This window comes from Mus caroli, chromosome 8 (assembly GCF_900094665.2).
Source record: "Mus caroli chromosome 8, CAROLI_EIJ_v1.1, whole genome shotgun sequence".
NCBI classification, from domain to species: domain Eukaryota; kingdom Metazoa; phylum Chordata; class Mammalia; order Rodentia; family Muridae; genus Mus; species Mus caroli.
The window spans coordinates 68,716,965-68,734,796 of NC_034577.1; the positions used below are offsets into that span (position 1 = coordinate 68,716,965).

General features: G+C 42.6%; 1 protein-coding gene across 4 annotated transcripts in view; it reads left to right on the forward strand.

Annotated features, from left to right (window-relative positions):
* Nr3c2 (nuclear receptor subfamily 3 group C member 2) overlaps nt 1-17,832 on the forward strand; it is a 342,250-nt gene that overhangs the window by 251,091 nt on the left and 73,327 nt on the right. For all 4 annotated transcript variants that reach the window (XM_029480834.1, XM_029480832.1, XM_029480833.1 and 1 more), the window contains exon 4: nt 1,406-1,522. In XM_029480834.1, the coding sequence (XP_029336694.1) occupies nt 1,406-1,522 (117 nt within the window). The remainder of the gene's footprint in view (nt 1-1,405; nt 1,523-17,832) is intronic.

Here is a 17,832-nt window from a genome sequence, read left to right on the forward strand (position 1 = left end):
GGGTAGGGAAGTGGGGGGCGCTATGGGGGACTTTTGGGATAGCATTGGAAATGTAATTGAGGAAAATATGTAATAAAAATATTAAAAATTAAAAAAAAATAATAATAAAAAAAATTTTTTAAAAAGTGGTTGATTGTTCTATTGGTTAGCCCAGGATCTTCAACTCACCAAAACACTTAGCAGATCTATCTCCAGAGTTCCTCTAGGATCTGACCTCATCACACTGACCCAAGCCCTGTTCATCCTTCCCTTGAATGCAGTACTGTATGCACCCTAGCAGCACAGGTCCCTGTCCTTTGTCCTTAATCCACTGAGGTCAGTTTTCTATCCAACAACTAGAGTGGTCCTGCTTCAAGGTCTCAAGTCCAGGACCTTCTCATGTCACCCAAAATATCGTCCAAAGCCTACCTGTGGCCTCTAAGGCCCCCCAAACAGGCTTGTGTTAGCCCTGGACCCCACTTTCATTTTGCTTTCCCTTCCACCCCGCCTCTGTGCCCATGTTCCTCCTGAAACCCGCCCGGTACTGACGCCCATTTTGTACAATGTTTACCTTTTCCTCTGCCAGGGTGGCCCCATAGGTACACTGAGGAATCTTTACATTTTTATTTAAAAATCACCTTTGCTGTGAGGGCTTCCTGGTATGGTCCATCCACGGGAGAAACCTGTTCTTTCCGTTTTTTTTTTTTCCCCAGCACAACTGTCTCAGTGCCATCCATTATATCTGACAGCCTCATCAGTTGTCTCTTCTTCCCCTGGTTGAATGAAAGTTAGCACAAGTAGAGAATTTTGTCAGCCTGGCTCCTTATACTACTCCCATTATTGCTTCAAGAAGTATCTGGTAGCTCCTGGATATTCAGAAGGAAAAAAAAAAATTTTAACCAATGAGTAGAGCTAGGCTGCAATTCTACGCTCTGCCAGTAGGTGTCACTCTATAAGACTTGCTGTGTCCAGTTTTGATTTGTGCTTAGTTCAAGGTTGGCTGGAGAATGAAAGACCAACATTGCCTACTGTGAACTTGAAAGTCCTTGTGGTAAAATTATGTGTCATTGGTGAGCTGGCTTTGCAACCTAAGGCTGCAGTCTGGCCTTGGTTTGGATCAGTGCAGTCATGATGTTTGAAGAAATGCACACCACACCACAAAATCAAATGGCGGGAGGATGTGGCTCCTCTCCCTTTGAAGGAATATGTTTGACATAATACAGTGTCATTCGTCATAACTAAGCTAGAGTCTAACTGGTCTTAAGTTGCCAATGTTGTGCATGAACCCTGTGTGCCTCTACTATGCAGGAGAAGAAATATCAAAGTAAGAGACGGGGAAAAGATCCTGTTCTGATTATAATTGCCAGTATTTTATTCTAGTCTGGTAGTTATTGTTCTAACAATTTTTTTATTATTATTAAATCAGGACAACACAACTATCTGTGTGCTGGAAGAAATGACTGCATTATTGATAAGATTCGGAGAAAGAACTGTCCTGCCTGCAGGCTCCAGAAATGCCTCCAAGCTGGCATGAACTTAGGAGGTAAGTGCTGTGTGCTTAGCTGATATACATTACAACACCGGTGGAGCCATGTACCACCAAAGGGGAGGTAGGGCTAACGGGGAGCAAATTCCTAAAGATCCATAAAAGCAAGGCTTCGTTTTCATGGTGACTTGTTTTCTCAGGGGACTATTTCCTAGCTAGAATTAAAAGGGGATGGCTGTAGTTTGCAATGATTCAAAAATTGGATCTTAAGCCAAAACCTAAACAAAAAACTGATTACTTTGTACATAAAATTATAGCTGGTGATTACTATCTCTGTCCTTAGATGATAGCATATGGCATAAAGGAATATATTCTGAATTCCAAGAGTAACATACGAGGGAAAAATACAGTAAGAAATGAGAGGTGTTTACCAAAGAAGAGCCAACGGGAAGAGTACACTGCTCACAGATGGCAAGCCAGGCTCCCAGGAGGTCCAGGGCCACTCCCGGTGACTATCAGGTGCACAGCTGTAAGACAAGCCTCTACTGGTGTTTTTAAGTCCCCCCCCCCAACCCCAGGGGGAAAAAAAACAGCAAGAAGACTTTGAAAAGGACAAATAATGTAGGGAACCAGCCCTACTAGACAGTAAAATATATCACACAGATACCATCAGGCAAGAGGCCTGCAGCGCACCGCGTGGTCCGAGGGCTCCTCAGATGGGACCACAAGAAGTGCAGGAGCAGATATCACACACCGTGCGACGAGGCTGGCATTTCACATCAGCTGTGCAAGGACTGATTTGGTTTTTTTAAGTTTTTATTGACTTAAAGAAGCGTTTTGTCAAGTACATAACCACCTAAAACAAAAATATTGAATCTAAACTACTACAGACATTAGAATAAATTCTCTAGATAGAGATTTTCCAAGTATAGGATAAAACCAGAGGGTTCACCATGAAAAGTCTGAGAAGATCAGCACACCTTACACATCAGACACAGCGCTAATAGCAGAGACCAAGACACTGACAGGCGAGGGTCGGCACTCCTTGCAGATAAAGAACCTGCTCACGTGAAGAGGAGGGACATGGCAGGCATGCTCACCAGTGAAGCAGGGGCTGCTCGGTCATGGTAGTCATGAAAAGGTCCTAAATCTGATAAAAAAAAAATAATAAAACGAGAGAGACTTAAAATGTGATTATTTTACAAATTAGCAAAATGAGATGTTTTTACAACTTTGCTGAGAATGGAAAAATCAAGGCAAACTCAGCGACAATCTCTTGCATCCTAGGTGGAGCATAAACTGGCATATGATGCTTTTATTTACATGAAAGATTTTGCATAATCGTGTTTATTTTTAAAATTAAAAGTAAATAAAAATAATCGTAAAGATATACAAAATTAAACATAACAGAAAAAGATAGGTGAATAAAATATAATATGATAAATATGCATCCATTTTGGATGGATTAAATTGCAGAACACTCTTCCAATATTAATGAAAACCCGGTGAGGTTTATGTGTGCTAATACAGGCTTATCTCCACAGTTGTTGTTCAGCAAAAACAAATCAAGGTTGCAAAATGGGGTACTTCCATACTATGGATTGTATGTTTATTCTAGAAAAACAACAGGCTGTGCTGGAAGGAGGCCTGATTGCTACCACATATCCTGGGCACCTTTGAATTTATGTCACATCAGAACCTGTACTGTGTGTTCATTCCATATATAAAAGAAACCAGCTATTAGAAAAATGTAATGGGGTAGACTTCATTCTCCTTTTGCCTTGGTGAATGAGTCTACTGGCTGGCTAGTTGGGAGTAAACAGACAAACTCTGGGAGTCAAGAGGAGGAAGATGTTGGCCAGGGAGGATGGTGAAGAGACTGTCAGGGTACACCTTACAAAGAGCTCAGAAAGAATGTCCTCGGTGATGAGAGGAATGGACAAAAAGAAGCCTCTGCTCTGCCACCCCTGGTCTCACAGCTGCAGGCAAGAAGTCACCCTAGCTTGTGCCCAGCATCCTTAGCTTCAGTGCGTGCTGACCAGCACACCACCCGCTGGGTTGCGGCAAGGACTAAGTGAGTAAATTTACAATGCAAAGGAAGTCACTCAACAGCTTTCCAGTACTGTAACAAATTACTGAGACAATGAGTTTATAAAGATGAAAGGTTTTGGGAGCACATAGTTGTACAGTTTTCAGGCTATGATTATATTCTTGAGGAGAGGTGAGGCGGTAGGTCATGGCAGTAGCTCGAGGTAAAACCATGAGAGGAAGGAGCTGGAGTCCCAGATTCCAACCCACCTCTTACAGATCCCCAGTACACCGTAGCTGAGACCAAGCCTCCAGCTCAGGGCTTCTCATTCGGGGGGGGGGGGGGGGGCACTGAGACCCCGTGGCTTAGCAGCAGGAACAGCAACCCCTCAGGGGCACAGCTGAAATGTCTAGTACTTACTTTTAAGTTCCACCAAAGGATCCTTTGTGTGTATGTATTGTTTATACACATGATATTATTTTTCTTCTGTTTATTGTTAATTCCTTTATCCCCAGTGACACACTAGTACCCCACAGACCCAGGTTGACTAAATGACTGACTGCTGTTTCGAAGACTCCTCCTCTTCCTCCTCCTCCCCCTCCTTCTCCTCCTCCTCTTCTTCTTCTTCTCCTCCTCCTCCTTCTCCTCCTTCTCCTCCTTCCCCTTCTTCTTCTTCTTCTTCTTCTTCTTCTTCTTCTTCTTCTTCTTCTTCTTCTTCTTCTTCTTCTTCTTCTTCTTCTTCTTCTCCTTCTCCTTCTCCTTCTCCCTCTCCCTCTCCCTCTCCCTCTCCCTCTCCCTCTCCTTCTCCTTCTCCTTCTCCTTCTCNTCTCCCTCTCCCTCTCCTTCTCCTTCTCCTTCTCCTTCTCCTTCTCCTCCTGCCCCTCCTTCTTCTTCCTCCCTTTCCCCTCCCCTTCCCTCCTCCTCCTCTTCCCCTTCCTCCTCCTTCTTCCCACCCTCCTCCTTCTCCATCTTCTCCTCTTCTTCCTCTCCTGCCTCCTTTTTCTTCATAATTTTATCCCAAGTCTTGCTTTTAGTTTCAGTTAGAGACAGAAAACAAGTGGTTTTCTTGTGTTACAAAAAGATAGTGGGACATTTAACCTTTAATGTGGAGCAAGTTGTATAATTTAAAATGTGGAGTAAGTTGAGTCCTTTTCAGATGTGTGCCAGTTTCATAATCTGTGCCCTCTGGGCTGTTTAATGCCTGCTCAGGCTAAGGCGATTGCCCAGGCACCACACACTACTTGGAAAACATTTTCCTAATTATGGTGACTCGGGAAGAAAGGTCCAAGTTACTTTGGAGTCAGTTTTTCCGGGTGCTCCTGACCATATTCCAAAGTCACCTCTGCCTTGGAAGTAGGGAAGGAGGGAGGAATAAAGAAAGAAAGAGGCTGAGGAAATGCACAAAATCAGACTCACACTACAGTATTATTTGCACAATAGAATTATGAGTGTGGCTGTTCAGAACACCATTAACTGTTTTCTGTAAGAACATAACTAATATGAAAAAAACTAATAAGGATCATCTAAATTATTTCGACTTCTTTATTCTGGGATTACATCTTTTTAATTCTGGGATTACATCTTCTTTATTCTGGGATTAGAGCTTCTATGGAGGGACAGGAGGGAATGTTATAAAGTGGGCTCATGGCTCCATTGCTGTTCGTTCTCTCCCTGTTGTTAGTGATATGAACACTTTAAAGAAAGCAAGGCGTTCACAATTTTTAGCCAATCATGGATGCCTAAAACCATCACATCCTTCTGGGGAAGCCCATGAGATTGAAATAGAAGACAAAAGAACGGAGTATAGCTGATGGGGGGCTACATAGACACTGGACACAGAAGGAAAGGTTGTTTTATGACTGAAGGAGGGGACACAGACACTGGACACAGACAGAGGGGAGAGGTATCTTGTGGCTGGTGGGGGGGTACATTTTTTACATATGTGCTGCTGTTTCAGGAACACATACTATGGAAGGATATTTGATCACTATTGTGAACCCTGAGACTGTGTTATTTACTGGAAAAAAACCTGTTTCCAGTTGTGGTGAGGTTTAGCCTTAATACATACCTTTAATCCAAGAGCTTTCTGCTTATTGCAAACATGATTAAATAAAGTCAAATAGGTCAAGAGGCAGGAAAAGCAACCATGACAGGAAGTGAACATAGGAACAAAACAGAGAGTGAGAGGACGTCAGGAGGATGGATAAGAGACGCACAGGAAGGGAAAGGGAGGGACATTCAGTTGGAAGGGCTTTTGAGATGAAGGAGGGCTGATCTTTGCCTTTAGGGGAGTCAGCTGAGGAGGAAGGTCAGCTGGGTGCTTTCTCTGTCTCTCTGAGCTAGCAGGCTTCCACCCCAGCATCTGGCCCAAGTCCTTATTGGCAAAACCAAATGTTTGAGATTTTGTTAAAAACAACAAAGCACGTGTTTTCTGGCTCTGCCCGAACAGTGGAGAGGTCCTTGGTGTTGTTCACAGCACCACGCTTTGACGGCTCTCAGACGGAGCAGTTCTGCTATGAGACAAATTGTGACTGCACTCAGCAGTTCTGCTATGAGACCAACTGTGACTGCACTCAGCAGTTCTGCTATGAGAACAGCTGTGCTTGCACCCAGTCTGTGAAGCATTGCACCTCACTGAACACACAGCAGCCTTTGCTCTCTTGGACTCTTGTTTTGCTTCCCACCCATTGGTCCTTTCCTCCCACCCTGTTGCCTGTATTCGTGAAGTCCACTGCACCTTCCTAGCTCATGCCTCCCCTCTGCTCCTCTCCTGAGGCCTGTGCTCAAAGTCGCCAAGAGAAGGTACTGAGCAGTGAAGGCCATTGCCCAGCAGGGCTTTCATGGTGCTGGTCTCCTGGTGCACTGACAGACAGAAATGACTACTGTAGCTTTCCTCTTGTTCCTTACCCAAGCCTCTGGTCTCTTACAGGGCTCTTCAGTAGAAAGCATGACCACATGGGACAGGAAGAACTTGATCCAAGATTTTCAAGAGAACTATGAGGTAGCATCAGGGTGTAGCAGACATGTTTCAGTTGAGGTTCTTAACAATAGCAGTCATCTCATTATGGTCATCATTAAATTACAGAAATTTTCCAATACTCTAATTTTTATCTGCTTATCTTTAATTTATCCATACATTTAAAGGCAAAAGGGTATCCATTTATAATAAGCACTTGACAAAATTAATAGTTTTTATACTTCATGGAAAAAAATCAATGGTGGCCTCATTTTGGAGTTAAAAATGTTCAAGATAGATAATTTAAAAAAAAACAAGAAGCAGTGATGTAGAGATAGCTCATCCGTTAAGAGCATGAAAATATAAAAATATAGTCATTAGTGAAAGTATAAGATCCAGGCTGATCCACAGCTTCGGTTCTGATGGCTTCTCTAACAGTAGGGGGTGGGGTGGGTCCTGAGTTGTACTGTCTTTAGATCTAGTTAGTTTTAGCATTTGGGTTTTTAATTTGTAACTTTTTATGATAAACCTTAAAATAAGATTTCATAATAAAGTTTTTTGTTTGCTTGCTTGCTTGCTTGCTTGCTTGCTTGCTTGCTTGCTTATAGAGACTTTACTGGATAGTTTTATGTTAACCTGATACAAGTTAAAGGCATCTGAGAGGATGGAACTTCAATTAAGAAAATGCCTCCATAGGTCCTAGGCTGCAGACAAACCTGTAAAGCATTTCCTCAATCAGTGATTGATGGGGAGGGCCCCCAGCCCATTGTGGGTGCTGCCCACTCTGGACTGGTGGTCCTGAGTTCTAGGTCCTAAATGAAAGCAGGCTGAACCACCCAGGAGCAAGCCAGTAAGCAGCACCCTCCATGGCCTCTGCATCAGCTTCTGCCTCCCGGTTCCTGCCCTCCTTGAGTTCCTGTCCTGAATTCTTCAGTGATGGACTTTGACATGAAGAATAAGCCAAATAAACCCTTTCCCTTCCAACTGGCTTTTATGTCATGGTGTCTTATCACAGCAATAGATAGCCTAACTAAGCCAGATACATGATAAAAGATATCAAGAAAATTCAGGAAAACCATCAGGATATACTTTAAAATGTATATTCTGCTAAATTGGAAAGTCTGAGAGATATGGATGAATTTTTAGATTGATAGGACCTGACAAAGTCTGGCATGAAGAAAATAGCTTAAGCAGATTGATAACAAGCAATGAGATGGAATCAGCAAATTAAAAACTAATAAAATAAAATAATAAAATAATCTCCCAAGTGCAAGTGCTTAGGCCAAACGGATTCACTGCTCAGTCGTACCTGACCTCTAAAGAGATAACAGCAATACTTCCCCAACAGTTCCAGAAGGTGGGAAGCGAATGAATGCTACCTACTCTCTCCATGCATCCAGTACGACCCTATCCCAAACACACAAGGGAACACATACACACACATGCACACACAGCTCGCGCGCGCACACACAGGTGCACATACTAAAGAAACTGTGCTTCAGTCTGACTGATGGCTATAGATATAAAACTTATAAGAAGTATGTGGAACATGAACTTAAGAGCACAACAAAAATATCATCCACCATGATCAAGTGGGCTCCCTTTTAGAGATTCGGGGATAGTGCAACATTCAAAATGAATAAGACTCAGGACCAAAATCACATAGTCATCTCAACAGATGCAGAGCAGGCCATTAACAGACCTCAGTATCATTACATGTGTACCAGCTCTGAAGAAACTAGAAAAATGCAGCACACTGATAATGATGGACCCACAGTCAACCTTGCGCTATATGGGAAAAACTCAAGTCATTTCTGTGAAAATCTAACCTGACAAGGGTGTCAGCTTTCTTTACTCTTATGCAATGTAGTGCTTGATCTTAACTAGAGAAATAACAGAGTAAAATAAAATGGGTTTATTTTATTTTATAAATAATGGGAAAGGAAGAAGTCAGAGTATCCTTATTTGCAGGTGGTGTGATGCAGAATATGTGACCTTAGAGATTTCACCTCAGCACCCCTAGAACTGATGAGCCCTTTAAGCAGGGGATGCAGACTGAACAGAGGAAAGTCAGTGGCCATGTGGACCAATACAGAACATGCTGAGAAAGGAATCAGGAAAATAATTTTATTCGTAGTTGCCTTGAGAAGAAAATACCTTGGAATAAACCTAACCAAAGAACTAAAGGCCCCTGCAATGAAAACTTTAAAACACTGGATGAATACATTGAAAAGGACATTGGATTAGAGTAATGACCATTGGGAAGTGGATATACTACTAAAAGCAATCTGCAGATCCAGCGCCATTCTCTTTGAACTTCCAATACCTTTCTTCACCAAGACAGAAAAATATGTACAATGGTCTCAACATTCACGAAGAAGCAAACAAATTTAAAGGCAACCAAAGCAATCCTGAGCAAGAAGAACCGTGGTCGAGGTCTTGCTGTGCCTAAAAGCTATCTATCCTACAGAGTCTCTGTCACCAAAATGTCATGATATCAATACAAGAGCAGACACCCAAGCAAGGGATCCATCCACCTGAGTTTCGGCAAAGACACCAAAAATATACATAGGAAAAAAGACAACTTCTTCAACAAATATCAAAAAAAAAAATGGATAGTGCCATGTAGAACACTGCAACTAGTTCCAGATCACTCACCCTGTCACATAGCATAGCCAGATGTATCAAAGGCTTTAATATAAGACCTAAGTTGAAAGAACAAGGTGAAAAAAAAAACCCCACAAGATACAAGCATAGACGAGAACTTTCTTAAAGGGACTCTGACCACTTAGGAAATGATGTCAACCAGGACAAATGGGATCCCATGAAGTTAAAGAGCTTATGACCATCAAAGAAGACAGTCAAGTAAAGACACAGCCCACAGAATAAGAAAAATAGTTTGCTAACTGTGCATATGGCATAAGATTAATATATGAAATAACAAGCCAAACTGCGGTTAGTAAGTGAGCTAATGAAATTAACAGACATATCTCAAAATGTGTAGTACAAATGATCAGCTAACACAAAAATGTGCAGTATCATTGGCCATCTGAGAAAGAGTGTGAGATTTTCTCTCAGCCCCATCAAAATGGCAGTCATTAAGAAAACAAGTGCTGGGCTGGTGAGATGGCTCAGTGGGTAAGAGCACCCGACTGCTCTTCCAAAGGTCCAGAGTTCAAATCCCAGCAACCACATGGTGGCTCACAACCATCTGTAACAAGATCTGGCGCCCTCTTCTGGAGTGTCTGAAGACAGCTACAGTGTACTTACATATAATAAATAAATAAATCTTAAAAAAAAAAAGAAAACAAGTGCTATCCAGAGTATAGACAAAAGGGAGTCTTTATACAATAGACTGTTGGAAATGTGAAGGAACTCAACCACTCTGGAAAGCATCAGAGAGGTCCCTGAAAAAGCTAAAGGCAGCCTACCATAGGGCTCAGCTACAACCACAGGGTTCAGCTACAATCACTCCTAGATATTTATGGAAAATATTCTAAGTCAGCATGCCAGAGGACCCTGCACATTGTTGTATATAGCTGCACTTTTCATGTAAGCTGGGCTGCCCATCAGTGGAGGAACAGATAAGGAATGGTATGTTAGTTTACACACAATGGAACATTCCTACAGTTGTAGAATTTGCAAGACAGTGTATGCAGCTGACATAAGCATATTAAGCACATTTAATCAGTCTATAAAGACCATTACCACATGCTTGCTCTCATTTGTGGAACCTAGATTTTGTATAGGTGGATGAAATTGTGTGTGTATATGTCTTGAAAATAGTGGCAGACTGCAGAAGAACAAATGAAACTAATATGGGGGTGGTGACAAGAGAAAAGTGACAAGTAAGTGTGCAGGGACATCCCTAACATTATATATGTACAGGAAAATGTTCTTATCAGTGCAGCAGCTCATTGAAATTAAGGTATTACTAAAAGGGGCTGGAGAGATGGCTCAGCGGTTAAGACCACTGGCTGCTCTTCCAGAGATCCTGAGTAAAATTCCCAACAACCACATGGTGGCTCACACTCAGCTGTAATGGGATCTGATTCCCTCTTCTGGCATGTATACAGTGTACTCATATACATAAAATAAATAAATGATTTTAAAAAGATGTTACTAAAAGGCAAAGTGTAAGCTTCTCCATCACAAATAGGTCAACCCACATAAAGCAGAAGGTATTTGCCAACTGTTCATCCGACAGAGGGTTGCTATCTAGAGCTCAAACAATTTAACAACAACAGAAAAACAAGTGATCTAATTTTCGGAAGGGAAAGCCCTTTGAACAGATACCTCAAAAGAAGCAGTTCAAGGAAGCAACAAATATATGGAAAAGCACTGAGCACCATTAGCCAGGATGAGAATGCAGATCAGAACCAACGTGTGGTAACTAGTGTGACTGAAACCCATGAAGCTCTGCTCTAATCGACCTGGTGGCAGTGGTGGCATGCATTCCTTACTGTTCATCCCAATGTTCTGAGTTCCTGAATGAAACACACACTACACACACACAAACACACACAGCATTATATTTTAATATGCCTTAATCAGCTCGATGGCTAGGCCACTTCCAAACCTCCTTGCGACTAACACACTCTACCCTCCAATATGCCTGAGTTATTACTTACTAAAATCTATATTCCATCTTTGCTGCCATAGACCAAATGTGGGGTGGGGGAGGAGGGGACGCTACTCTTCCCCAGTTCTTACATGACCGATATGATCTCTCCTGCACTTCTCAGGCCTGGACCTTACTCCTTTCCATGGCAGTTATACCTCCTCCTTCCTCTTTCAGTGGTCCCCTTGCCCATGAATACTAAAGTCCTGCCTCTGTCTCCCTGCCCAGTCATGGGCTGCCAACAATTTTATTTACCAATCAAAACCAACGGGGGGCAGGGAACCTCAGCATCTTATGATGGATTCTCGTGCAATTAGACCAAATCCACAACTAGTATCCTAGTAAATGGGCTATTTAAAAATTCTGGCAAAGATATGATCTTTTAAACACTGCTGATGGGAATATAAATTTGTACGACCACTATAATGAACATTATGAAGGTTCCTCAAAGAACTGAAATTAGAATCTCCCAAGACAGACAGACAGACAGACAGACAGACAGACATATAGATGATGCATAGATAGATACATAGATAGATACATAGGTTAGGTAGATATACATAGGTAGGTAGATGTTAGATTAATGATAACTAGGTAATTGATATATAAATAGGTGATAGATAGATAGATAGATAGATAGATAGATAGATAGATAGATAGATAGATAGATAGATAGATATTTCTGCCATATGTCCAGGAGATCTCACTTTCACCCAATGGTACCTATCCAAATTAAATGAAGTCAGCATACCAAAGAGATACCTGCAAGGTAGTGATTACTGAAGAGCTGCTCTGAATATCTAAGCTATGGAGGCAGCTTGGCTGCTCATCAACACAAGAATGAACAAAGAAAGGGTGGTCCATGTACACAATGGAATATCCTTCGACCATAAAGCAGAATAAAATCTTTCCATTTGCAACCAAATGGCGAAGCTGAAAGGCCTTATAGTTAAGTGAGGTAAGGCAGACACAGGAAGACAGACATCACACATTCTCACGAGGAAAGAAGAATAATGGCTGCTAGACATTGAGGAAGGAGGCAGGGTGGGAAGAGGGGTTATGTGCGATCACTGTACGCACATAAAGCTGCACCCCCACTAAAATGCAAAGTCAATGCACATTAATAACAGTGGAAATCGTTCATTGTAACGTATTGTATTCATTGTGATGTCTGGGGGAGTAAGGATGGAGTGGGCACAATGTTTGCTGAGCGCTTGCTTTGATGATTGAAAAGGAACAATTTACCACTAGACACAGAGTTCCTTAAAGGCTGAACTAGCAGAGCTAATAAAAGAGGCTCTAGCAGAAAGGTCTGCTGATGACAATGATGGGCACTTGGAAAAGTCCCTGGACATAATATTTTACATCAATATATTCATGTTTTCCTTGCCACTCTAATGCAGTCTTCCAAAGAGACATGTTAGCAGACATGCTAGACAGTGTTGTGCCCCGGTAAATGAGATCTTTATGGGTCTGCTAAACTTTTCACCTAAATGCTACAAACATGCATTGGTTGCTCATTTTCAGCGATGAAGGTGGGCTTCGAATCCTCAGAAAAGGAACATGGAAAGAGCGACCTTAGCAAGTCAGCCTGAGGAGGGAGACAAGGTGAGGGAAGGTACAGGAGAGGGCCCTCAAGATGGCCCAGGCCTCTTGGCCTAAGCCTAATTCCATCCTCAAGACCTTCATGAAAGCAGTGTCTCCACATAGCTGTCGTCTGACACACACACACACACACACACACACACACACACACACACACCCTCCAAACAAACAAACAAACAAATAAACAAACAAACAGCTCGTAATTCTAAAATGTAGATTTGAAAACAAAAAAGCTATGGGAGAGAAAGGCCCTGATTGAGTCTGTAGTCTACAAGGTGATAAGGGCCCAGCATGGCGGTGCTGCCTTGAACTGCCTCATTGCCTATCTGCCCTCACCCTAACTCCTGGACACATGGAAGCATCTATACCACAAGAGGCAAGAAAGCCACAGGCATAGAGATGACCCCATCCCTACCCTTGCCCTGCCTGTCACAGTAGGATACAAAGGAATAGCTGTTCTGCTAGTGCAGTCCTCGGTACCTACATAAGTCTCTGTGCTGTTTGTTCTCCAGGAAGTGACCCCTTGATCCACTTTTCCATCAGTCCTAGGCAGAGATGGCTGAGTCACCTCATGACGCTTTTTCTTTTGTTGTTGTTCTTTCTTTCTTTCTTTCTTTCTTTCTTTCTTTCTTTCTTTCTTTCTTTCTTTCTTTCTTGTTTTTTAATTAGATATTTTCTCTATTTACATTTCAAATGTTATCCCCTTTCCTATTTTCCTCTCCGAAAATCCCCTATCTCCTCCCCCCTTGGCTCTGCTCCCCAACCCACCCATTCACTCTTCTTGGCCCTGGCATTCCCCTATACTGTGGCATAGAACCTTCCCAAGACCAAAGATCTATCCTCCCATGGACTAGGCCATCCTCTGCTACATTTGCAGCTAGAGCCACAAGTTCCACCATGTGTTTTCTTTGCTTGGTAGTTTAGTCCCAAGGAGCTCTGGGGGTACCGGTTAGTTCATATTGTTGTTCCTCCTATAGAGCTACAGACCCCTTCAGCTCCCTGGGTATTTCTCTAGCTCCTTCATTGGGGACTCCATGCTCTGTCCAATGGATGACTGTGAGCATCCACTTTTGTATTTTCCAGGCACTGGCAGAGCCTCTCAGGAGATAGCTATATCAGGCTCCTGTCAGCAGTCTCTTGTTGGCATCTGCAATAGTGTTTGGGTTTGGTGGTTATTTATGGGATGGATCCCCATGTGGGGCAGTCTCTGGAGGGTCATTCCTTCAGTCATGATGCTTTTTCAAATGTTATGGTTCACAGAACAGTTCGCTTACAGCGAGTTTATAAGCAAAGCAGGAGAAAATCCTTCTGTGGCTAAGATACTTGTCTAAAATACTCTGGAGCTAAAAACAAGATCCAAAACAAAAGGAAATGTAAAACGAGCCTCTGCTTGTTGACTGACTCGAAGATTTACTTTGCAATTTTTCCTCCAATTATTTGATTTACTTTTCTTTTAATGAAATCTGAAGATTCATTAAATGAAGATTCATTAAAATCTGGATTCAGATTTAAAATGAATGGATTTCCCAGACTGAGCACATTGCTGGTTTGTTTTTATCCCTAAAACACCCTGTCCCCACCCTTCCTCTGTGGGGCTCGGAGTCACCTTTGAGGATGACCCTAATCCTGTCACCAGCCCTCTGGACCTTCCACACAGGCAGGACCTTCTCCAGCACTTGTGTTTTCTTCTCCACTGTCAGCAGCTGTTTCTGCTAAGGTAATATGGATGGCTTGAGGGATAGAGTCATCTCTGTCAGTTCCAGCATGGGCCTTTCATTTGTACCAGATGCATAAGCAGGCCAAGAGTAAGGTATCTGGATGCCTATGTATATTTACTTCTATTGCCATAATATTAACAGTAACAAGATTAACAATAACCAGTTTACTGGTTTAAATAAAATTGGGCAAGAATTTATTTTGTTTTATAAATATACCCATTAGAAGCCTAAAATGGCTCTTACTGAGCTTGTCTGTGCATCAGCAGCTAGGTTCCACTGAAGAGTCTGGAGAAGAGAATCCACTTGTTTGCCTTCCCCAATTCCTAAGAGCTGTCTACACTTTTTGGCCTGTGATCGGTTCAGTTGCCATGTGTGCTTCTTGGGTTCTGGGGGTCAGGGGGAAGTGTCTTCAAGTACCATATTAGTTCCTTCTGTGCTGCTGCAAGTGAAACCCTTGGTGGGATAAGGAGGAACGATATATTTACTCATGCTTACAAGGAGTTTTGGCCCATTATGGTAGGGAAAGCACAGCACAGAGCTCACAGTTTATGGCAACATAGGGTGATCCAGAGCTGCTCAGAACACTGCAGTTCAGGACTCAGAGAGACTACAGCAGGAACCAGGAGCCTGGTGCAGTCTTCAAAGAAAGTAGTGATCTTCTGCTAGCCAGGTCCTACCTGCTAAAAGCTCCTTAGCCTCCCAAGACCGTGCCACCCACTGGGGAACAAGCATTTAAAACATGAGCCTGTGAGGACATTCCATATTCAAACCATAACAGAGATGATTATTCTGCTCCACACAGTTTTTCATAGCCATTTCCCACTAAAACATGTCTCTATGTTGACTTCGGGGTGCTTTCCTGATTCTGGTCCTTCACATCTGTGCTCGCTTCTCTTTAGTTCTAAAGCACTTTGGTGCAGTATGTGCTTAATAATAAATGCTACTGTGTGAGTGAGCAGACCAATTAGTTAAATTATTAATTAATTATTTAACTAATAATAATATAACTAATATAACTGATATAAATATACTACACACCATATAAATATATAAAATATGATATAATAATAATGATAATATAAACTAATTCTATAACAGATCCCAAAAGTACTCCTTTATCAGTGTTCTGTGATGAAAATATTTTCTTTCCCTTTACAGTTTTGAACCTGTATGTTGTGACCCCTTTGGGGGTTTATCAACCCTTTCATAGGACACCTAAGACCACTGGAAAACACAAATATTTACATTATGGTTCATAACAGTGCCAAAATTACAGCTATGAAGTAGCAATGAAGATAAATATATGGTTGGGGTCACCACAGCATCAGGAACTGTATTATTAAAGGGTTGCAGCATTAGGAAGGCTGAGAATCACTGCTCTAGAGGAAATTACTCTTTCCAAAAAGTCTGTGTCTGGGCCTACTAGTCATGTTAGAATAATCTGGAAATGTCTTCAGTGGTAATACACCTCAGAAGTGAATTCACATTCTTCTTCCTAAACGAGGAGTTTCGGGTGATGTTGGCCATCACCATATTGCTTATTTGCTATAGTTTCTGTCACCCACATGGAGGAACAGCATTTAAGACAGTTGGTGCTGCTAAACTGGGAATTCCAGCCTGGTCTGACAGGTTTTGGTTAAACATTAAGTTCAAAGAGAAAAGTTATGGTGGATAACTTAAAATGAAAGCAGGTAAGTTAAACCTCTCCCCGCAAATAAAGTAAATGTGAAAAATAAAGACAAGAGAAGGTCAGGCAGGGTGGCTGTAACTCCAGCACAGGCCCTGTAACGCCAGCACAGGCTGAGGCCAGTGGGCAATGCTAGGCCAAGGCCAGCCTGCTCTATGTAGTAGTTGCAGGCCAGCCAGGGCTACATCATGAACTCCTGCCTCAAAGACAAAAACAGCAAAAAAGGTCAAAGAAAAGCAAGCTACAGGAGTAGCCAATGGTGCGCTGAGGAGCTAGGTGGGGCAGATGACTCCCTACGCCATGCAGTTGTCATCCAGGCCCCAACTGGGGAAGAGCAGGGTTCAGCTGGGAAAGATCACCTGTATTTGCAGGATTCAAAACTAAGAGAAGTCCTCAGCCTGAGACTCAGTGGCCAACCAAGAGTAGAGTAGTAATGGGCACACACATCTGCCTAGGCTTGAGGGCCACTTAGAAATCTCCACCAAAACCTGTGGGTAGGGATCATACAAGAGTGTGAGACTGCACACAGGATGATGTGACCTTGCCATATCTTCATGAGGGGGCCATTTGTAGTCATACACTGAGGCTGGCCAGACCCAGGGCAGTCAGTCTTGGGGTAGGATAGGACGTGCTCCTTTGGAAGATGAGAAATCTTTTAATCATCTATAAATTCAGGGGTGTGGATCTGTTACCCCCAGTCAGTGGCAACAGGAAGTTGATCCTGGGGAAAAGAGCTACCACACATCTGGAGGAAAGAGTGGGGAGGCCCTGTTCCTTCACAGGAACAAATAATCTCTTTAATAGATGGCTGGTAAAGAGGCCTATTGCATAAAGCTCAACTGAAATTTAATGTGAGGCTGAATGTTGAAATTCACCATTACTCAGGTTTTTTATGAGGGTGACCACGTACAGGATATGCACTTGTCGGACCATGCACACACCCTTTGGGTGTGGTGGCCACTTGACTGGCTTGCCAGTTGTAAACTTGATGATATAATTACTGTAAACTCAGAGACTCTTTCCAGGGGCTGTGTGTGTACCCAGGTGGCTTGCAGATTTTGTTAGTCCTTTTTTTGTGTGTCTGTGTCCCACATAACAAGCTGGATCACTGAAAAAATAGTACGTTCCATGTAACAATAGGTTCTTCTGCTATTTGCAACACTCCTGGCTTCTCTAGGGAAGTTGGTAAAAGCTCACCTGTCTATGAAGCACAGCTCATCCAGCCCCTAGTGGAGTAAGTGGCTACTTCTTAACTCTGGGTATTTGTTGTCATGAAGAAAACAAGCTAGCACTGCTAGATTTTGTGTGAAAAACCCTAGATTTTGAAACTGAGGATTTTTTGTACAGTTCAGTTTCCAGTGTAGGACACCTGAGTTAGAAAGCTATGGATGGGAGAGGAATTACCTTCTCCTGTCAGTCTTCACCTGCTTGCTGTCTATGTGGTCCTGGGATTTCCTCTTCTGACCGCTCTCTCTTCTAGTTGTAAGGACATTCTTAGTGTAGATCACTGGCTCTCCACCACGGGTGCTTTTCTTCCAGAATGGACATTGGATGGCCTGGAACCTTTCTAGTTGTCACAGCTGGTGGCTGGGGTGGTACTGGCATCTCGTGGGTAAAGAACTAAGTCTGATGCTGAACATTCTGTGACACAGAATTGTCCCTATAGCCATGAATTATCCAGTCTGGATGACAGTGGAATGGAGGAGACCAAAGTGTTAAATTGTTAAATGTTCCTCCTTTCTTTTCTTCCT